This window comes from Caloenas nicobarica, chromosome 28, assembly GCF_036013445.1.
Source record: "Caloenas nicobarica isolate bCalNic1 chromosome 28, bCalNic1.hap1, whole genome shotgun sequence".
NCBI lineage: Eukaryota > Metazoa > Chordata > Aves > Columbiformes > Columbidae > Caloenas > Caloenas nicobarica.
In genome coordinates this window covers 1992525-2015425 of record NC_088272.1, presented here as the reverse complement: position 1 = coordinate 2015425, position 22901 = coordinate 1992525, and the positions used below count along the sequence as shown (strand labels likewise).

General features: G+C 52.7%; 1 protein-coding gene across 1 annotated transcript; it reads right to left on the bottom strand.

Annotated features, from left to right (window-relative positions):
* Positions 1 to 19823: 19823 nt before the first annotated feature.
* On the bottom strand, positions 19824 to 21099 carry LOC135999350 (olfactory receptor 14J1-like; the record flags this gene model as incomplete). Its single annotated transcript, XM_065652908.1, has 2 exons — positions 19824 to 19955; positions 20647 to 21099. Coding segments are annotated over 2 exons (585 nt in total), but the record flags the coding sequence as incomplete, so codon positions are not given.
* Positions 21100 to 22901: the final 1802 nt, after the last annotated feature.

Genomic DNA, 22901 nt, shown 5'->3' with positions numbered 1-22901 from the left:
GAGCATCTTCCTTCCTTTGCTGATCTCTCTCCATCCTCCCCAGCTGTTCCTTGAAGCACAAAGCCTTGGGCTGATGCAGACTGCCTCTGGGTGACCTGCTCCACCACAGCACTGCCCTTCCACTCACATTCCTTGCTGCTCATGTCCGGCCTGGACCTCCCCAGCTGCATGTTGTGCCATTATTTCTTTCTCATGCTGTTTCCCACTATGAAGAAAACCTCCACCCTCTCTGAAACCACCCTTCCAGCACTCTCAGGCTACTCCTACACTGCTGCAGCCTCCCCAGTGCTGCTGGGCCAGAGCAGCCCAGGTCCCTCAGCATCCCACACCATGTGCACAAGGTCCTGAACCCTGCCTTGGCACAGCCCTGCACTCTCCAGTTCCTCCCTGCTTCTCCAAACTGGGAGCCGCACACTGGCACACACCCATGTGTGTGGGGTCACACCAGTGCTGAACCGAATGGGATGAGAACTCCAGGTGTCTGGGTGCCCACGCTCCTCCTCATGCAGCCCCGTGTGCAGCTGCCTTGTTCATGGTGAGCGTGCAGCACGGGCTTGTGTGGCGGCCCTTGTAGTGCCCAGGCCCTTCTCCTCAGGGTCCCTGCTCAGCGTGTCAGGTCCTGCTCTGTCCTGATGGATGGGGTTATTCTCCTGGCCCGGTACAGGACTGGCCACTTCTCCTTTTAAAACTTGAGAGATTCCTGGTGGTGGAACCCCAAATTTCTCAAGGTCTGGACTCTCCCTGGACTGCTGCAGCCACGGTCCCTCCAATTCCAGCGAGGGCAGGGACCGCTCGCCCGGGGAGCCCCCGGTGCCCCCTAAAGAAAAGGGGCCTCAGCCTCCAGGACTCTCCTGAGCCCAGAAAGTGGCCACTAAAATGGCAGCAGTAGCAGGCTTCCATCAAGAGTTTATTCAAGAAAAAAGAAATAATTTCCAATTTCCCTAGCACAGTCTTTCAGTGCTGCTTTCTCCTCCTTATGCTGGTGCCTCTCCCTGACTGCTGTGCCCCACTTTCAGTGGCACCAGATTGTTGGGGACTGGTCATGTGTCCCCACAGCCCCAGGGCTTTGTCATTGTGGCCACACTCACAAGGGAAAACCCATCTTGTCACTCCCCACATAAAGGAGCTCCATACATCCACGCAACTTCTTCACTCTGAGGGAATCCCACTGCTGACCCTTCCAGCCCGTCTCTCCTGAAAAGCCTGTACCCAGCCATTGCAGCACCCCAAGCTGTGTGACTTGTCCCACCACGCCTGGCGGTGACTCCATGGGTGTCAAACAGCACAGGCTGCAGCTTGTCCTGGCTGTGCCCTTGGCTCAGGGCATCAGTGCACAGTTGGGCTGTGGCACCTCAGCTGTAGCACCCGGCCAAGCTCTGAGAGTCTTAGGGAAATCTGGTTGGTCTCAAGAATCCAGGTCCCCATGTGTGCAAAGGTTTGACTTCAGAGCAGAGCAATGTCACAGTGCTTGGCAGATGGAAAGTTAGGGCTGAAATTGGGCAACAGGAGAGTGAGCAAGCCCTGCTGTCCCCAAGGCCAGAGAGAAACAGGGCTGGCAATGACAGACCTGGAAGGAAACGTGTGTTTTGTCAGTGGCGTCTCTGCTGCCCCTGAGGTACTTGGGCAGACGTGTCACTGATCTCTAGGAATGACAAGGTGCTGCTGACAGGCCCAAGGTGACAATGGTTTGTCTGTTCCTCGTTTATGTTATCAAGGAGTTGAGAACAGGTTTGGTGAAAAGAAAAAAAGGAGATTTGGAAGTGTAGCTATAAACATGGACACCGCGGTGTGAAGCGCTTCCTATTCAAGGGCTGCCCTACATCTACTGGATAGAGAAGGGACAGATCTTGCAATGCTTCAGAGTTGGGAATGAGTTTCTTGCACAAAGGCACCGAATCTGTCTGCAGTGCTGTCTGGGGTGTCTGTCCCACACTCACCGTGGATGGGGATGGCTGCCCTGGACAGGACCATCGCTGTCCCTGCCCAGTGCATGTAGGGGTGTGTGAGAGCCTTGGCACCTCACGTACCACTGCAGACCTGTAACTGGCATTAAAGGGAATAACCGCCCTGAATTTGATTTGTCAATAGAATTACAGAAAAATTTCAGCTGGAAGAGACCCTCAGGATCATCAAGTCCAAACATATCCCAACTCTAGCACTAAACTATGTCCCTAAGAAACCCAATTAAATGTCTTCTAAACACCTCCAGGAATGGTGACTCCACCACTTCCCTGGGCAGCCTGTTCCACTGCTTCACAACTTTTTCCATGAAGAAATGCCTCCTAATATCCAGTTTGAACCTTCCCTGGCACAACTAGAGAACATTTCCTCTCATCCTATCACTTGCTGCTTGGGAGAAGAGACCAACACCCACCACGCTACAACCTCCTGTCAGGTAGTTGTAGAGACCGATAAGGTCTCCCCTCAGTCTCTTTTTTTTCCAGGCTAAACAGCCTCATGTCCCCCAGCTGCTCCTCATAAGAGTTGTGATCCAGACCCTCACCAGCTTTGTTGCCTTTCTCTGAACTCACTCCAGCACCTCAAGGTCTTTCTTGTTGTGAGGGGGCCAGAACTGACCCCAGGATTCGAGGTTTGGCTTCACCAGTGCCCAGTACAGGGGACGGTCACTGCCCTGGGCCTGCTGGCCACACTATTCCTGATACAAGCCAGGATGCTGGGGGCCTTTTTGGCCACCTGGACACACGCTGGCTCATGTTCAGCTGCTGTCAATCAACACCCCCAGGTCTTTTTCCACCAGGCACCTTTCCAGCCACTCTTTCCCAGGCCTGTAGTGTTGCAGGGGATTGTTATGACTGAAGTGCAGGACCTGGCACTTGGCCTTGTTAAACCTCAGACAATTGCCCTCAGCCAAATGAACAAGGAGCTCCAGAACCCTCTGTAAAGCCTTCCTACCCTCTTGCAGATCAAAACTCCCACCCAACTTGGTGTCACCTGCAAACTTACTGAGGGTGCACTCGATCCCCTCATCTAGATCATTGAAAAAGAGATTAAACAGAACTAGCCCCAGTACTGAGCCCTGGGGACACCACTCGTGACCGGCCGCCAACTGGGTTTGTTTCCGTTCACAACTCTTTGGGCCCAGCCCTCCAGCCAGTTCTTTATCCATCACAGATACACCATCCAGGCCATGAGCTGCAGCTTCTCCAGGAGATGCTGTGGGATACGGTGTCAAAGGCTTTACTGACGTCTAAGTGCACAACATCCACAGCCTTTCCCTTCTCTACTAGTTGGGTCACCTTGTCATAGGAGGAGATCAAGTTGGTCAATCAGGACCTGCCTTTCACAAACCCATGTTGACTGGGCCTGATCTCTTGGTTGTCTCTCTCTCTCCAGCCAGGCTGGCCTTCTTTCCCGACAGTTCACCTTCTGGCACATGGGGACAGCTGCTCCTGTGCTTCTGAGATCACCTTCTTGAAGACAGACCAGCCTTCCTGGACTGCTTTGTTCTTCAGGTTTGCCTCCCAAGGGACTCTGCCAACCAGCCTCCTAAACAGATCAAAGTCTGCCCTTGAAGGCCAAAGTAGCAGTTCTGCTGACCACCCTTCTAACTTCTCCAAGGATAGTAAACTCAATCATTTCATGATCACTACACCCAGGGAGACCTCCAATGCGTCCTTCTCTATTTACAAACAACAGGTGCAGTGGGGCTCCTTCCCTGGCAGGCTCACTGACCAGCTGTGTCAGGAATTGTCTTCCATACGCTCCAGGAGCCTCCTAGACTGCTTCCTCTCTGCTGGGTTGTACTTCCAGCAGACATCTGGTAGGTTGAAGTCCCCCATAAGAACTAGCGCTGGTGATTGGGAGACTTCTCCCAGCTGCCTGAAAAATATTTCTTCTGCCTGTTCATCCTGGTTGGGTGGTCTGTAACAGACCATCCCCTAGGATGTCCGCCTTGTTGCCCTTCCCCTTGTTTCTTACCCAGAGACACTCAATCCTATCATCACCCTCATCAAGTTCCAAACAATCAAAACTGTCCCTAACATACATGACTTCCCCACCTCCTGTCCTTCCTCGCCTGTCCCTTCTGAAGTGTTTATAGCCATGCATTGCAGCGCTCCAGTTGTGAGAGTCATCCCACCATGTTTCTGTGATGACAATTAAATCATAGTTTTTCTGCCTCACAAGGGCTTCCAGCTCCTCCTGTTTGTTGCCTGTGCTGCGTGCATTCGTACAGATGCACTTCAGCTGGGCCATTGATTGCATTGGGTCGGCAGACTGAAGGGCATCATTAGCACTACCCTCAGATGCCAGCATGTCGCCCTTGGCTGTGCCTCTGCCACATCTGGTTTCATCCCCTCACCCTTCAAATCTAGTCCAAAGCCCTCTCAATAAGTCCTGCTAACTTAATGTGGTTCATAAAATAAGACTAGGAATCTTACTTTTTTGTAGTTGTTTTCTAACACTGTCTGAACTTCGGTAAACGAGAGGAAGAGTGGTTGACAGAGTCTGTTTTCTGAGAGTAACATGTTCCTGTACCTTTCCCGTCTTTCTATGGTGAAGGATTTCTTCCCTTGCAGAGAGGACTGCAAAACCCGCTGCTGTCAGGTTGGACTTCACCTCCAAACGTGGCGCAGCCTCTTCCATTGTGACATCACCCACTGCTGTTGATGTCACAAAGCAGCATCAGCGCTGAGGTGGGCACAGCAGGGTATAAAACCAGGGGTCTCCCTGCGCCTTTGTCACTCTCGATCTTGACGGAACAGAGATCGCAGAGTTTTTGGCTCACTCCTGAGCAAGCAAAATGCTTGTTACCTGCACCTCAGCAGGTACCAAGGGACAGCCAGAGAAGGTTAAGGGTCTGAACGGGTATGTTTGAAAAATCCTCCTCCCCTTTGCCCAGGTGATTTTTTCGACCTCATCAGCTGGGGTGGGTGGCGGGTGGACAGGAGAGGAACATGAGGGCAGCCTGAGAGCTCGGTCTGGAGCTGGTGGAAGGCAGCAGCCGCCTTTCAGTGTCTTCATGACCACAGGGGCAAGGCCCAGAAAGCCTTTGATCTCTGCAGAATGAGGGACAGGTCTATTTTGGATCGCACGGAGGGAGTCCCCAGCAGTGGCCCAGATACAGCCTGCTGTAGTAATTGTGAGAGCTCAGCTCAGTCCTGTATTGTGCTCTGCAGGGTGGGTTGTGTCCCTGAGCCTGCTTGGTTTTCCTCTCCACTCGGACCAGAAGGACACCAGCGTGTCCTCTGTTGGCCACGGATTTGACTTGTGTTCCTGACAGAGGAGGTTTCTTTCGGAAACCCAGTCAGTTCCTCACCAGGGCTCTGCCTTAGGAAAGGGGAACATGATCCTCTGAAGGGTGCAAGGAGTTCTCTAGGAGAACAAAAGAGGATTGTTCACTCCTGATGAGTGTATGCTGTGAGCCTTTTGAGAGCCTCCTGGAACAGGCAGGAGGAATTTCCCCCTTGCAGAGCGCTGTGTGCTGTGTCTTGGCAGATCAGGCTCAGGGCAGCAGAGCCCAGCCACCAGAGTGCTTCTTTGGTGCTTCCTTGGCTGCCTGTTGTTTGCCAGCACGCATTGACATTCAGCCTCCCTCCCTCTTTCCCCAGTCTGTATTTGTCTGCACTTATGCCAAGAGAAGGGTCAGAGATAACGCAGCTGCTAAAGAAACGCTGCGAAAGGGGAGACACACACCCCCTGCCCGGCAGGTGTTGACCTGTAGGGGCACAGGCTGAACCTTCTCTTGGGAGGGTGGAGAACAGGATCAGCACAAGTGTGATCGGATGGTGGGCAGGAGAAACAGGTGTTTGTTGTGCCCCTTCCATTTCCAAAGAATCCCTCTCCAGCCCCACAGACATGCAGTGTGGCAAGAGCTCCCGTTGCAGCTCCTGCTCTTAGTCCGGAGTCAATCTTGAGCCCTTTGTCCCTAACAAAACAATTGCTGCCATGACAAATCCCCCACTGGTGCAGACAACCCCAGTAGTGACTCGAGCTGGTGCAGGACCAAGCCAACGCACACGCCAGGAACGCCAGGCTCAAGGGCTGCAGCCCCTGCTGCTGCTCTCTGGCCTGCTGCTGATCTGCACGGGAACCGCCAGCTTCACCAGCCTTTTCCTCCTTGCTGCTCTGTAGGATGATGAAGGCGCTGAAGACAGTGACCCTGGTGCTGATTCTCGGTCTGTTCTCTTTCGGTGAGTCTCTGCAGAGCTCTGACCTGTGGACGGTGCCTTAGGAGGTACTCGGGGCTCCATCCTGTCCTGTTCCACTTCCCCTGCCGTGACCAGAGGAGCTCAGCTGAGAGCAGAAAGTCCCCGACAGAGCTGTGCCAGTCCCTGCTCCAGCGGGACGGGTGTGGGGGTGAGGAAGGGCTGACTTGCCTTCCTCAGGAGGGCTAAGCCAGTTCTCTTCAGCCGAGGGAGAGGCCGTGGCTGAGCTCTCCTGCCCCAGGGGGTGAGAATCTTCTGCAGGACAAGGAGCACAGTCCAGGGCAGGGAACGTCCATCTATTGCACAGCCCATACGCCATGATGGCCACTGTCAAAGAGCAGAGGAGAGGCAGCTATGGCACTTGGGAGAGACACAGAAAGGGGAGTGGGCAGCCCGAGGCATAACCCAGCCTTAGACCGAGTTCTAAGCTCTGGTGTGTGTCTGACAGGTCTTTACCACGTGGGACGACTTGGCGCAGAAAGCCTCTGGAGCACCTCAGCAGAGTTAGAAGACCTGAGCAAAACCCTGCCCCTGCCAGACCAGCTCCATAAGCTGCAGGAACAGCTTTATCATCTGCGCTGGAGCGCAAAGGATGTAACCGAGCGGGCTCTACAGGAAGGCGTGAAGCAAGGAAAGCTCCCAGGCTTTACCGGACGGGTAAGGGCACAAGGTAGAAGGACCTACTCAGGGGTTTTATCCTCCCTCGGGCACGTATCCTACTCCATTCACTGCCATGGCCACGTTTCCTTCTCCTGTTGCTCCACACTTCCTTATGGAGATGAGAGAGCCCTGACGGGAATGACAGCTGAGTCGTTCCTTCCTCTGTGTCCAGATCTTGGATCCTCCTCAAGGGAGGACTGGAAAGAAAGAACTGCCTCAGCACTGCAGAGTTAAGCCAGTTCCATCTCATGCCCAGAAGGCTTGTCTGTCCGTGCTGCCCGGCCTGGGGCCTCTCCACAGGAAAAGCCTCTTCCCGCAGCTTCAGCATTCAGAGCACTGGAGTGAGCAGCCCCCCCTTTCTGAACCCCATCAATCACAGCAGAGCAAACCTGGGAGGCTTCCAGGCAATTTGGGTGTTCCTTCCATCTGAGATGGGCCCTGTCCCCATTCACCTTGGCTGGCCTTGCAGGGGAGCTGCTTGCCCCGTTCCTTTTCCTTCCAACAGCTGCTCTCCTTTGTGTTCCTTCCCAGGCTGTTCAGGACATCATCAATCAAGCCCTGGAGAAGATGGAAGAAATCCACGTCCCGATGCCTGATTATGCCCTGAAATCAGCAGGTGCTGTGACACTGTACAAACAAACCAGTTCCAAAGCGCTTCCTTCCAGATTGACAAGATGGGCATTGCAACGTGCCCAGGGGTAGGAGAGAAGGGGCGAGAAGTCAAGGGTCACCTCATGCCCTAAAAGTGCCCCCACTGACAGAGGCTGTAACAGGCCAGACCCCATGGGAAGCCCAGAAAGCCTAGCTCACATTCCTGCCTTTTTCCATGGCCCCATATGACAGTTTGATGACTCCCTGCTACGTGTCCCAGACGGGTTGTGCCAGTAAGACAGAGGGGAACCCACTGTAGGACATGGATGACTATCGAGAAGCCTTTTTCAAGTCAACACTGCAATATTCCTCCTGACACTGCCTGATGATCATGCTCATGTTTTAATTTCCAGGGGCTGCTGTCATTCATTCAAGGACTTCTCCATCGCTCCGGAATGACAAAACCAAAATCTTCCTGTATTCCCTGCCGGTGATGCATTATATGAGGTCCCCTGAGCTTATTCTGGAGGTAGGAGCACCAAGAAGCAGTAAAACAAAGGTCGGGAGAATGAACCACCCACGCTGCTCAGAGTTGCCTTTCCCCCGTCTTTGCTCCTCGAAGCTTCTTCTCCTGCCTCCTCCTCGCATGGACCTGCTCTCCTCCTGTGTCTCCCTGCTATTTCCTCTCCCAGAGTGCCCCAGGTTCTCCGCGGGAGCTTCTGCCAGGCCAGGCTGCTCCTGCAGTCTGTGCCTGCCCAGTCGCTGTGCAAAGTGTCAGCACTGCAAGGAAGGAGAAGGGCAGAGATGCCCGCAGAGCTCTGGGATGTGCTCTTAGTGAGCACCAGCGGGTGCTGAGAGCCTGCGCTGCTGGAGGGCCCCACGTTGGGCTCTCAGGCTGTCCTGGCCCTGCTCCTGAGCTGCCTGCGTGGCAGTGCTGGCTGGTGCCAGGGGAAGGAGGGTGCAGTGGATGAGAGGCAGCGAGGGCTTCCCCTGACAGGAAAGGTTCATCCAGGGGGGCCCGGAGCTGCCACCTGCTCTGGGCAGGGGCCTTTCAGCCACACCGTCCCTGGCTTGTTCTTGGTGAGGGCTCTGGACCAGGAGAGGACGCTGAGCTTCTATAAGGAGCACACCCAGCCCCCAGCCATCGAAGGGCTTTTCTGCGGAAGGGTCTTGTGATACGTGAATTCTCACAACTGCTGCTCTGTTCGGTACCCACAGGGTGCGACTGAAGGCACTGGCTGCGCTTCAGAGCAGAACTGATTGGCCAAATGAATTCTTAATCCTCTGATGCTCATGGCAGGAACGAGAGCCAGGGCAACCTTCTCCATGTCAATGTAGTTTCTTCTTCTCCTTTCAGCCGGAAAATCATCCTGGAAACTGCTGGCCCTTCCCAGGAAGTCAGGGACAGGTGTTCATCAAGTTGTCTGTGCCAGTCGTTCCCAGAGCAGTGACCATGGACCATGTGTCAGGGACAGCGTTCCATGGAGAAAGTCTCTCCTCAGCTCCCAAGGACTTTGCTGTCTATGTGAGTGACTTCTCTAGACTGGGGGCAGGGGCTTGCACAACATTTCTAAGCAGGGGGTGAAGATGGGTCAAAGAGTCCAGTGGCCTGAAGCTTCCTCCTGGCTCTCAGAAGAAACAGGCTCCTTGGAGTTGCTTCCTTCCCATTATATTCCCCTTTTATTCTATGTACCACTCAAAAAAAAAAGCTTCTGGGGCAAGATGCTACTCCAGGAGCCACAGGAAAAAGGAGCCGGACAGTGCATGGTCCTAGACCTTCTTTGCTTCCAATCCCAGTGGCATTTGTGATCCTCAGGTTTCCTCGCTCTCACTGGGAGCATCTGCTCCTTTTCTGACTGGCAGCCTGGACTCGTTGAGTAGGCAAGTGTGGCGTGCTGCCCACCTGCAGCTTCTCGTCTTGTGCTCATTGTCCTTGGACTACATAGTTGAAATAACCCCGTACTTCACCAACTGAAGTTCAGTCTCCCCATAGTGATATGAGACGCTCTTGTTTTCTCCACCCCTGTCTTTCTGTAGGGCTTCAAGGAAGAACACGATGAGCAGGGAACGTTCCTGGGACAGTTCACTTTCCTGGCACCGCTGAACCCCAGTCAGACCTTCCAGCTGAAGGTATGGGGACAAAGAGGGGGAGAACTGTAGGAGAGGAGGAGAAATGTGGTTGGATGGGGAGAGGCTTCCCTGCCAAAGGGCTACAGGCAGCCCTGTCCTTGAACATGTGCCGCGCTGGCCTTTCTTCTGCTTTAACTTCCTGGTGGCAGATGGCTGGACTGCCGCTCTTCTTCTCTTTCATTTTGGGTTTAAACTTCAGCACTTAGAAGCGCCACAGTTGAAGCTGGAATCAGCTTGACTGTCTGGACCCCAAGTGCACACAAGAGGCCACATTCCGTAGGATGCACGACTGCTGGTCTGCCAGTTAAAGACCAGAAATACTGGGCTTCCTGAGGATTCTGTTGGTGCTGGCAGTGAGTAGTGACAGGGAGGCCATTCTGTTTCCCTGGCTTTCTAGAGAAGGCAACGAGACATTTTCCTGACACCACCACTGGTTCTTCTGACTGTGGAAGCCTGTGTCCCAAAGCAGGCGAGATCTTTCCAGTGTATTTGCTGAGGCATCTGGTATTTGCTTCTTCCTTCACTGTTTTTATGGCCCAATGATGTAGAGCAAGATAAGAATGTCTCGACCACGACAGGTCCAAAGCCCTCGCGGGGCAGCAGGAAGGAAGCTGTTGAACGAGGCCGTCGCTGCGGCACTTCTGTCAGTGGTCACGTGCCAGAGAGGAAAAGGCGACTCATTTCTTCTTGTCATTTCAGAACGAGCTCCCTGGGGTCGTGAATTACATCCGGCTGCAAGTGCTGAGCAACTGGGGCCACCCGGACCACACCTGCCTGTATCGGTTCAGGGTGCACGGTGATCCACCCAAAGACGGGGGAGAAGTTCCAGTTTCATCTGTCAATAAATTCCATTAATGTTCACCAAGTCCAGTTCCAGTCTGCTTTGCCTGTGATGCTGACTGGTCCTCCCTGAGCTAACTGCAGCTCCCCGTCCTTCTCTCGAACCACCAGCTTATGGGAGACTTCAGGAGTGCACAGCAAGATTGTCCTTATAAAAGAAACAGGAAAACTCAGTCACAAATCTGCAGAAAGCCTGACAGCCACATACTTGCTGCCTACGCAGGAACATCAGCAAGGCCCTGCCTGTACACCAAAGATTAAATTAAGGGAGAGGTTTCCTGTGCAGGAAGCAACTGGGGATCGACTGAATGGAACCATCTGTTGTTACCTGTTTACACAAGAGGCACATGCTGCTTCAGCTTCCACCTTTCAGTCTGTTGCCCATGAGAAAATGGAAGTGTGTTTTTTTGTAAGAAGGAAACCTTAATTGGAAAGTTGGTTCATGGACTTATTTGCCTCTCTGGGCACACATCGAGTTCATAGCCCAGGAACCCTTACAGAGTGATTAGCAAAGCAATCCCAGGACACTTAAGATATCCCATAACCACACGAGTCTGGCTTTCCTTTTGACCCCGAGTTCCCCAACCCCAAGGCAGGAGCAGGCAGGGCAGTCGTGCGCTCGGGTCACACCGGGGAGGAGAGAGCAGGAGCAGCGCTTGGCACCCAGGGCTGGGAACAGCAATTTGTGCTCTGAGCTGGGGCTTAGTCCATGTGCAAGCCCAGCACTGATCCAGACACCAACCTGAGGGTGTCAGTTCATCCCCGGTGCCACACACACGGCACCTTCTTCCATCGCCTCCTCCCGATGAGCTGTTTTCCAGCCCCTTCCACCTCAGCCCAGCTCAGACAGCTGCACTCTGGCCCAGGGCTGACTGGGGCTGGTGACCCTCGGCGCAGCAGCAGGAACCGCTCTGACCCTGGTTGTGGGGCTGTCCCTGGGCTGAGCCCTCGGGCCCAGGGCTGCTGAACTGGGCCATGGTGGGGCCCAGGGGTGCTGAGGTTGACAGGTCCCCCCAGCCTGTCTGTGCTGGAGACACCTGCTCCTGCAGCAGCCCTGGTCCTGGACCTGAACCTGCTCCATCCTCATCCAGAAGCACACGTTTGTTTGGCATTTTCTTAAAACTGAAGATCATTCAGGTAGAGGCAGAGCCTGTTCAGCAGTTTGAGTAGTTTGGGGACAGAGGCCAGTTGGGGGGCTGGGGCCCTCAGGGGTGGGGGCTGTTTCTGCCCCGTGCCCTTGGCCTGGCGCTCACAGCTGGGAAGGGACTTTCCAAAATCCTGCTGGAAGGAGGCAGATGTGGCCACCCCCGGCACAGCCTCAGGGTCTGCTGCCAGCCTGCCCTCAGATCATCTCTCCATAGAATCATAGAGTCATTTTGGTTGGAAGAGACCATCAGGTTCATGGAGTCCAAACATAACCCAACTCTAGCACTAACCCGTGTCCCTCATGACCTCCAGTCTAAACCTCCCCTGGCACAACTTGAGGCCATTTCCTCTTGTCCTCTCACTTGCTCCTTGGGAGAAGAGACCAACCCCCTCCATGCTCCAACCTCCTTTCAGGCAGTTGTAGACAGTGATCAGGTCTCCCCTCAGCCTCCTGTTCTCCAGGGTGAACCCACCACTTCCCTCAGCCGCTCCTCATCACACTTGTGCTCCGGCCCCTCAGCAGCTTTGTCACCTCCTCTGCACTCTCTCTAGTGCCTCAATGTCCTTCTTCTGATGAGGGGCCCAAAACTGAACACAGGATTCAAGCTGCGGCCTCACCAGCGCCGAGCACAGTGGCAACAAGAAAGTGTGGCTGATGTTCTTTCTTGACCACACTCCCTTCCCCACTAAGGAAAGGGAAAAGAGGAAAAGGGAGAGAGACTTACAAGTTGGATAGATTTAAAAACAAAACGAGACAAAAATTAAAACTTGCCTCATAATACTAATAATGAGACAAATAAGGAACAATATACAAAACCAATATTGTATTTCCCAGAGTAGCCAAAATGCTGCCACAGGGGCTGGTGTCACAGCAGAGGCTGCAGAGAAGACATCAGGAAGTCCTGGACTGGACTCGGCAGTGCACAGGAACTGGGTTCAGGGATGCAAGGACGGGAACCAGGATCAGGGTTGCAGGCAGGACAACGGGCAGGCTCCTCTTGAGATGCCGGCCATGGACCAAGAGCCTGAGACCCTCGTGATCTCCCAGCTTTGAACTGTGCATGACATGGATGGCATGGAACAACTGGGTTTTCAGTTGGCATCACTTGTTCTGTCCACCCCTCCTTGCAAGTACAACCCCCTCACTTATGGGACGTAAGAGATTCACCAGCGATGTTGGCTGCTATAGCAATAAGATCTAGTCCTAGGCCTTTTCTGCATACCAGCCCTACCGGTAGCTCAGTAAAACTGTCAATATTGGCCGTTGTCAGCTCTGGAGCAGACAGTGTTTGAAAAACACGCATCCAACTGCAGAAATATGCAGTTACTTAGAAGAGCTTAAGCTGAAAGGAAAATTCACTAAAATACAATTAGTCTTGTTTTAACAAAAAGCAGGACAGCCCTCATCACAGTCTGCACCTTCCTCAGAGAGGCAGCAGAGGTGAGGGGCCGATGTCCTGTCTCGGGTGACCAGTGAGAACAGGACAGGTGGAAATGGAATGAGGCTGCGTCAGGGCACGTTCAGCCTGGACATTAGGAGAAAGTTCTTCAGTGGAGGGTGGTCGGTCACTGGAACAGGCTCCCCAGGGAAGTGGTCACGGCTCCCAGTCTGTCAGAGGTCAAGGAGCGTCTGGACGATGGTCTTGTGGTTTAGTGTTACGTGGTTGTGCAAGCAGTGCACAGCTGGACTCATTGATCCTTATGGGGATCTTCTAACTCGAAATATTCTATGATTCTGTGATGTTCGAGCTCAAGAATAGTCCATCCCAGACCCATTTGTGTGTGTGTGTGTGTGTCTCTTTCTGGGCTAATTGGGGAGATGAGGAGATCTCTGGGAGGGATCTAAACCTTACATGTGTCATATGGATGAATATTTTCCACTAGCACAGTCAAGTGTACAGAGAGACATGGCGGGGTTGGGGAGGTGAGGAGCAGGTTCTCCGTACAGTGATGGACCTCAGGCAGACTGCTGCTCCTTCCTGTCCACACCTCCTCAGGGGACACTCTGCAGCAGTATCAATGGGAGAGTGCTCTTTCTGTACCTTCCTCCTTCACTACACCCTTGAAACTTATCTAATTAAGTGTACAAGTGTTGAAGACCAGATGTACATGATGGAAGCAACAGGGCTCTATCAGTCTTGTGTGATAACTGCCAGTCCCAGGCAGATACCTCAGGTACCCTGGGGCCTCTGGAGGTTTGCACTGGGGGCTTATGGTCAGACCACGGAGCTGTGCCTGAAAACATGAGAACTGCTCTCAGTTCTTCAAAAAACAAACAAACAAACAATACAAAACCACAACTTACTCATCAGCTGAAATGATTCAATATTTTAAATAAAATGTCCATGAATTTCTGTCCTGCCAAAATATGGATTTTTACAATATGTATGAATTGCAGGAGAAGAAATATTGTAGTTACCTTGTGCTTGTATTTCCAGAACTCTGCCTATGATACTGTGTATTTAATCCCCCTGAACATCCAGGTGTTCCTACCTGTCCTTATTCAAACCACCATGTCTGCAGTCGTCTCTTTAGAAGCCTGTCTGGACATTTGCACTTTCCATTGCTCCCCAGAGGTTCTTCCTCCTCTCACTCTTTGCTCATTCAGAGCCTGTCACCTTTCTCTGCTTTGAGCTTCAGGCAGGTAAAGCTGAATTGTCTTTCAGCTGTCACTCTCATACTCCCTGTAGGCAACTCTTCAATTGTGGTGATGGACCTCACTGAAAGTTGCTTAAACTAACGATAGAGTATATTTTATTGTTCGTTATGTTCTGTTGTGTTTTCTTTCTCCTTATCTTTTTTGCTTTTGCCAATTAAAATGCCTCTTTCTGCCTATTTAAATCCAGATCTCTAAGGAAAGCATGAAGTAATTTGTGCAGAGAAGCTGTAACAATCAGGTGCAAACTTCAGTGGAGAATCTGATGTAAAGAAAAGCGATGTAACTGCCAGGGGGGCAATGAGCGAAACAGGGAGGTTAGAGAAGTGAGGAGCAAGGGTGTCCATCCCGTGTCTGGCCTCAAGGGACTGCTTTTCCCACCTGTCCAACCTCCTCAAGAGACACTCTGCACCAGTATCCATGGGAGAATTCTTCTCTCACTTCTTCCAAGTGCTCATTGAAAATGTTCTCTGTACCTACCCCCTGAAACCTCTCTAATGAGCTCTACGAATCTTCAATACTTGAAGAAAATTATGGTAGAGACACAGCTTGTGAGGGCTTGAAACATTTTAATGAGCCCGTGGTGTATTTGAGGCTGAGATCATGAACCTCAGGTACTGACAAGAGACTCAACAAAGCTCTCAAGAAGCCAAAGTCAACAGCAAAACCTTGAAGTTCCTCGAAGCATTAATGGGCCCCACTGAGGGCTGTTCCTGACAAAGCCTCCCCAGGGACTCGTTAGAGCAGATAATTGGAGGCTGTGATGACATGGAGGCCAAGGCCCCGTGCAGGTGGCTCTGATGGTGAGAAACCCCTTGGTTTGCTCTCTGAAGCAGAAAGGAGAAGCCATGAGCCCCAGGCAATGGGAAGGGGGATCCTGTCCCTCACACACGGCTCAGGGCTCTTTCTGGGACCGTGGGATGTGGGTGTGCAAGGCCGAGGGAAGGACAACACTGGTACAACAACTTCCAGCTTCCCCATGGGGCTGCAAGGAGGCAACGAGGCCCCAGCACCATGAGGACGACATGTCTTCTCCTGGGCCTCAGTGGCAGAGACAACTGCCATGGCCAAGGAGACAGAGACCTTGGTTCTCTTGGTGCCTTCCAGCCTCACCAGCGCCCTTTGCCAGCTCCACCGCAGGCTGTTCTACATGGTCTTACACCTCATAGAATCACAGAATCAGAGGATGTCCTGAGTTGGAAGGGACTCACAAGGATCATCGAATCCAAGTCCTGTCCCTGCATATGACAGCCCCACAGTTCACACCATGTGTCTGAGGGTGTTGTTCAGTCTCTTCTTGAACACTCTCCGGTTTGTAACCATGACAGCTCCCTGGGAACCCGTATGCTGAACGTCATGTCCAGGAGGAGATTGTGAGAGACACTATCAGAGGCTTTACTGAAATCCAAAAAGATCACGTCGACGGGCTTCCCTTGGTTGACTAGGTGGGTAACCTTGTTGTAGAAAAAATTAAGTTGGTTGGGCAAGACTTTCCTCTCATGTACCCCTGCTGGCTGGGACCAATGACTGCGTTGTCCTTCAGATGTTTTTCTGTAACTCCCTGTCCCGCTTTCCCTGCAGCCTGTAGACACCCGTGTCACTTCCCACCTGCTCTCACCCCAGCATTTCTGTCCCTTCACTGATGTGTCTGCACCCTCACTGGCTGTTCTTTGGAGCACAAACCATGGGCTGATCCAGCTCCCTCTGGGTGACCTCTTGCACCACAGCACTGCCCTTCCGGTGACATTTCTTCCTCCTGATAACCAGTCTTCATCTTCCAAGTTGCACTCTGTGACTTTTTTTTTGCTCTCGTTCTTTTTTCTGCTACCAAGGAAAGCTCGACCATCTCAGAAACTGCCCTTCAAGCTGGGAACACAACCCATCAGTCTTCTTGTGGTGTTCCATCTCAACAAAGAGAAGTCACCTCACCATGAGCTCCTAAATCCCAGGACTGCTGCTGGCCTTTCAGCTTCTCTGATGGACACGACCATGTCCCTGCTGCTGTCCCGTCATGTACTCAGGTGGAATGGACATGACAACGCGTCTCCAAGGCCTCTTCCTGGGTAGTGCCTGTGGGTACTTAGGCCGAGGTTCTTTCCCAGCCACGTCCCTGCTGCTGGGCTGTCACCTCCAGAGAAAAACTGACCTCACTGTCCCCTTCACAGCCACGTGCTTCTTACTGGATTATGAGTGTCTGAGACCCAACTGACCGCAAAATACCACACCCATCCATCACCCACCTTGTGGCCCAGGACCTGACCAGACAAAAGTATGCTTGTTGTATGAATCTGATGAAATCTGTTTCCTACTAATCACAGAATCACAGAATCACAGAATGTTAGGGATTGGAAGGGACCTCGAAAGATCATCTAGTCCAATCCCCCTGCCAGAGCAGGAACACCTAGGTGAGGTTACACAGGAAGGCGTCCAGGCGTGTTTTGAATGTCTCCAGAGAAGGAGAATCCACAACCTCCCTGGGCAGCCTGTTCCAGTGTTCCGTCACCCTCACTGAGAAGAAGTTTCTTCTCACATTTAAGTGGAACCTCTTGTGTTCCAGCTTGAACCCATTACCCCTTGTCTTACTGTTGGTTGTCACCGAGAAGAGCCTGGCTCCATCCTCGTGACACCCACCCTTTATATATCTATAAACATTGATGAGGTCACCCCTCAGTCTCCTCTTCTCCAAGCTAAAGAGACCCAGCTCCCTCAGCCTTTCCTCATAAGGGAGATGCTCCACTCCCTTAATCATCTTTGTGGCCCTGCGCTGGACTCTCTCCAGCAGTTCCCTGTCCTTCTGGAACTGAGGGGCCCAGAACTGGACACAATATTCCAGATGAGGTCTCACCAGGGCAGAGTAGAGGGGGAGGAGAACCTCTCTGGACCTACTAACCACCCCCCTTCTAATACACCCCAGGATGCCATTGGCCTTCTTGGCCACAAGGGCACAGTGCTGGCTCATGGTCATCCTGCTGTCCACCAGGACCCCCAGGTCCCTTTCCCCTACACTGCTCTCTAATAGGTCATTCCCCAACCTGTACTGGAACCTGGGGTTGTTCCTGCCCAGATGCAAGACTCTACATTTGCCCTTGTTATATTTCATTAAATTTTTCCCCGCCCAACTCTCTAGCCTGTCCAGGTCTCACTGGATGGCAGCACAGCCCTCTGGCGTGTCAGCCACTCCTCCCAGCTTGGTGTCATCAGCAAACTTGCTGATAGTACACTCAATTCCCTCATCCAAGTCATTGATGAATATATTGAATAGTATTGGTCCCAGAACTGACCCTTGAGGCACTCCACTAGATACAGGCCTCCAACCAGACTCCGCCCCATTGATCACGACTCTCTGGCTTCTCTCCTTCAGCCAGTTTGCAGTCCACCTCACTACCCGATCATCCAGTCCACACTTCCTCAGTTTTGCCGTGAGGATGCTGTGGGAGACGGTGTCAAATGCTTTGCTGAAGTCAAGGTAGACCACATCCACTGCTCTGCCATCGTCAATCCACCTTGTTACGTCTTCATAAAAGTCTATGAGGTTGGTCAAGCACGACTTCCCCTTGGTGAAGCCATGTTGACTGCCCCTGATGACCCTCTTATCCTTGATATGTCTTAAGATGGCACCAAGGATAAGGTGTTCCATCACTTTCCCAGGGATGGAGGTGAGGCTGACCGGTCTATAGTTGCCCGGGTCCTCCTTCTTGCCCTTTTTGAAGACCGGAGTGACATTTGCTTTCCTCCAGTCCTCAGGTACCTCTCCCGTTTCCCAAGACTTGGCAAAGATGATGGAGAGCGGTCCAGCAATGACTTCAGCCAGCTCCCTCAGCACCCGCGGGTGCATCCCATCTGGACCCATGGATTTATGGATGTCCAGATTGCTTAACTGGTCCCTAACCCAGTCCTCATCAATTAAGACAAACTCCTCCATTGCCCTGCCTTCCTCTGGGGCCTCAGGGGCACGGGGCTCCTCAGGACAGCCTCCGGCAGAGTAGACAGAGACAAAGAAGGCATTCAGTAATTCTGCCTTCTCTGTATCTTCTGTCACCAGGGCACCCACCCCGTTCATCAGTGGGCCTACATTGCCTCTGGTGTTAGTTTTATCTGCCATGTATTTGAAGAAGCTCTTCCTGTTGTCCTTGACCCCTCTCGCCAGGTTTAACTCTAAGGAGGCCTTAGCTTTCCTAGTTGCCTCCCTACATCCTCTGACAACAGCCTTATATTCTTCCCAAGTGGCCAGCCCCTCCTTCCATGATTTGTAAACCCTCCTCTTCCACTTGAGTTTGCCCAGCAGTTCCCTGTTTAACCACGCAGGTCTCCTGGCTCCCTTCCTTGGCTTCCTGCGCGTCGGGATGCACTGATCTTGAGCTTGGTAGAAGCAGTCCCTGAAAGTTAACCAACTATCTTGGGCCCCTTTACCTTCCAGCAGCCTTGCCCACGAGATTTCCTCCAGCAACTGTTTGAAAAGGCCAAAGTCGGCCCTGCTGAAGTCCAGGGTTGCAATTCTGCTCGGTATTCTGCTCCCACCACAGGAGATTCTGAACTCCACCATCTCATGGTCACTGCAACCAAGGCAGCCCCCCACCTTTACTGCTTCGACCAGACCCTCCTTGTTAGCGAGGACGAGATCCAGCGGCGCACCTCTCCTAGTCGGCTCCTCCACCATTTGCATCAGAAAGTTATCATCAATGCACTGGAGGAACCTCCTAGACTGAGGCTGGCTGGCTGAGTAGTCCTTCCAGCAAACATCAGGGTAGTTAAAATCCCCCATAACAACCAGAGCCTGTGACTGTGAGGCCGCGCTCAGCTGCCCGTAGAAGGCCTCATCAACATCCTCACTCTGATCTGGTGGCCTGTAATAGACTCCCACAACAGTGTCACCCCTGCCAGCCTGCCCCTTAATTCTCACCCACAGACTCTCAACTTGCTCCTCAACCGCACCTGGACAGTACTCTATACATTGTAGTTGCTCTCTCACGTAAAGAGCAACTCCACCACCATGCCTGGCTGGCCTGTCTTTCCTGAAAAGGGCATAGCCATCCATGACCACATTCCAGCCATGTGAGCTGTCCCACCATGTCTCTGTTAATGCCACCAGATCATAATCTCCTGACCGAACGCAGGTTTCTAACTCCTCCTGCTTATTCCCCATGCTGCGCGCATTGGTGTACAGGCACTTCAGGGAGCGAGCCGAGTACACCGATTTCACCCTAGGGGCCTGAGGGGCCTCCCGGTCTTTATCGATTCCAGCATGCTGCCCCACTGATGCAAGCCCAGCTACAACCCCATCCCCCTTCAAATCTAGTTTAAAGCCCTCCAAATGAGCCCTGCTAATTCCTGTCCCAGCATCCTTTTACCCCTGTGGGATAAACCTTTCCCACATATCACTGACCGGACTGGCGTCTTATAAAACCAGCCGTTATCAAAGAACCCAAAGCCCTGCCTGTAGCACCAGTCCCGAAGCCAATCATTTACGGACTTAATTTTTCTATTCCGTCCCACATGATCACCCAAAAATGGAAGGAGGGAAGACAAGATAACTTGAGCCCCAGACTCTTTCACCATTCGTCCCAAGGCCTTGAAGTCTTTCTTCATTCCCCTCAGACTACGGGATGCCGCTTCCTCCCCATCTGTCTGGAAGATCAGTAGGGGGTAATAGTCCGTTGGGCGCACCAGTTTGGGGAGCGCCCTGGCGATATCCCTGATCTGAGCTCCAGGTAGGCTACAGACTTCCCGATGATGAGGGTCAGCTCTGCACATTGGGCCCTCCGTCCCTCTCAGAAGGGAATTGCCAACCACAATTACCCTTCTTTCTTTTTTATCGGAGGCAGTCTTGAGGCGTGGAGTTGATCGCCTCTTCCTATGTGACCTCGTAGACGGCCCTTGCACCACATCCCCACCTACATCTTCTTCAATATCCAGGGCCTCAAACCTATTCCGGAGGGGCACCTGGGGAAGCAAAGCAGGAGGGAGGGGAGTTGCCCGTGACGCCTAACTGGAACTTGCTTCCAACCCTCCTCAGCTGTTTGACCCCCTACCTCTGCCCGACAGCGACAGGACAGGGGCTGTTTCAGGTCTTCCCTCTCTGCCCGACAGGGCAGGGGGTCCATCACCTTTTGGGGGGTTCCCCCTTGGGGGGAAATGAAGTCATTACAGGATGCTTTATTTTGTTTAAATACAGACAGATCATGGATCCTCATTTACACAGCCAGTGGTTATAAAAGAAAAGCAGACAGTGAATTAGAAAGGGGACGACAACATTATAACAGTAAAAAAACCCCAACCGATAACAACAGAAAATACAGATGAGAGGCTGGACCTGTAACTAGTGACATTAAAACTGCAATGTAGAAGCAGATGGGCAGTTTATTTCTTCAGAAAACAGTAAGATATGAGTTTCCACAGGGCATCCTTGAGCTCCTGGTTCCTCATGCTGTAGATGAGGGGGTTCACTGCTGGAGGCACCACCGAGTACAGAACAGACACCACCAGGTCCAGGGATGGGGAGGAGATGGAGGGGGGCTTCAGGTAGGAAAATATGGCAGTGCTGACATAGAGGGAGACCACGGCCAGGTGAGGGAGGCACGTGGAAAAGGCTTTGTGCCGTCCCTGCTCACAGGGGATCCTCAGCACGGCCCTCAAGATCTGCACATAGGACAGTAGGATGAACACAAAACACATAAAAACTAAACAGGCACTAACCACAAGAAGCCCAAGTTCCCTGACGGAGCTGTCTGAGCAGGAGAGCTTGAGGATCTGGGGGATTTCACAGAAGAACTGGTCCACGGCATTGCCCTTGCACAGTGGCAGTGAAAATGTATTGGCCGTGTGCATCAGAGCATTGAGAAACCCAGTGGCCCAGGCAGCTGCTGCCATGTGGACACAAGCTCTGCTGCCCAGGAGGGTCCCGTAGTGCAGGGGTTTGCAGATGGCAACGTAGCGGTCGTACGACATGATGGTGAGAAGAAAATATTCTGCTGAAATGAAAAAGAGAAACAAAAACATCTGTGCAGCACATCCTACATATGAGATGACCCTGGTGTCCCATAAAGAATTTGCCACGGATTTGGGGTTCAGCTGTGTCAGATGGACCCGTTCCTGGTGCAGAAGGGACTGTCAGCATCTGCTCTCCTAGTGATAATGAACCAGGACGGAACAAGGCAGTTTGAGAGGCTTGTTTTTTTGCAGCTTCCTACAACTCCCCTGGAGAGTGTTGTTGGGTGTCAGAAACCCTCAGCATTTCTGCTGCACTCAGGGAGAACAGAGCGAGTCCTGCGAGACCAGAGGATGCCTGTGGGTCAGTGCAGAGTGAGGGCAGCTGCTCTGTCCCTCTGTCTTGCTCCAGCTGCCCTGGGCTGGCACCTTTCTGAGATGGAGGCTGATCACACCGCCATGTTACCCTGAAAAGCCACCAGGCACTGCTGAGAGCAGAGGTTTGCAGGCTGCAAAAAAGGACAGGTGAACCTAAGGCTGATGTGTCCAGCCAAGGTGATGCTGCTGCTGTCCATCGGCAGAGGGGTGGTGAAGGGATGTTATAAGGCTTCTGGCAGATGTACTGATGACTCTGAGTTGCAGTTCAGGAGTCTCAGTGACTGCTTACAACTCGAGAGCTCCTTTTGCATTTATCCTTTCCTCCATCCCCCCACTCCACAAGTCTTGGAATAGGAAACCGAAAGGACAGACTCGGGAAAGCGCCTGATCTTTGTAGTAATACCTGTATAGATCTTCTCCTTGAAACCTCCTATTGGAAGAGCAGCCCTGACTCACGGAGAACCCAGAGGCAGAATGACCCTGCCCTGCTGGGGGTCGCTCCTTCCCCCCACAGCTTCTCCCCTCAGTGTTGTTGGGATCTCCCCGGGCAGGCTGAGCGCTGACCCTGGCAGGCGACAGAGTCCCTGCCCCGGCACAGCCCTGGAATGCAGGGACCCTGCTCTGCAGGACAGCCCTGAGCACCCTGCAGCTGGGAGATGGCAGCTGTCGTGCCCTGTCCATGCTAAGGAACAGATCCTTCTCCTCCACTCCAGCCATGGGATCTGCCAGCTCTGGGAGATAATTGCAGGATCCTCATCTGCACCACCCTGCACCCAGAGACTTACTGTGTTAAGGACTGTGAAGATTTCTCCCCCAGTGATCTCTCAGCCATCTCACCACCCCAGACTGCGTTTCCCTCTCTGTGCCTGGCTCCTCTGTCCTCGGTGCTGCAGGCAGAGCCCTCAGCCCTGCTGCGCTTTGCAGAGGAGCTGCTCCTGGGCAGAGCTGTCTCTCTGCAGCGCTGCCGCTTGCCATGAGCTCCCTCTGTCCCAGGAGCCCAGCCCAGCTCAGCAGCACAGGAGCAGCCCATGATGTCCCTTTCTCTGTCCCCTCTGGGCTCCCTCCAGCTGTCCCTGGGGCTCCAGGGGCACATCCTTTCAAACAGCCTGAAGTACCCACTGATGTATTCTCTCTCCTCTGCAGAGACACTTCTTGACAGCATTGTATTCTTCCTATTAGAAAATAAATTGGTATGAGAATCAGCTTTTCTTGTCCCATTATTAGACAGAACACCAGAAAGGTTACAGCAAAGGATCTAATTTCTGCAAACTGGGGGAGGAATATGTTCACCGGAATGAATTTAGGCATTATATTCTGGGTTTATGCTCCTAGATCTAGAGAGACATTCAGCAATCTTCTGGCCATGTCATGTCTGTGCTCTGAAGCGAAGCATTTGAACACATGGGCTC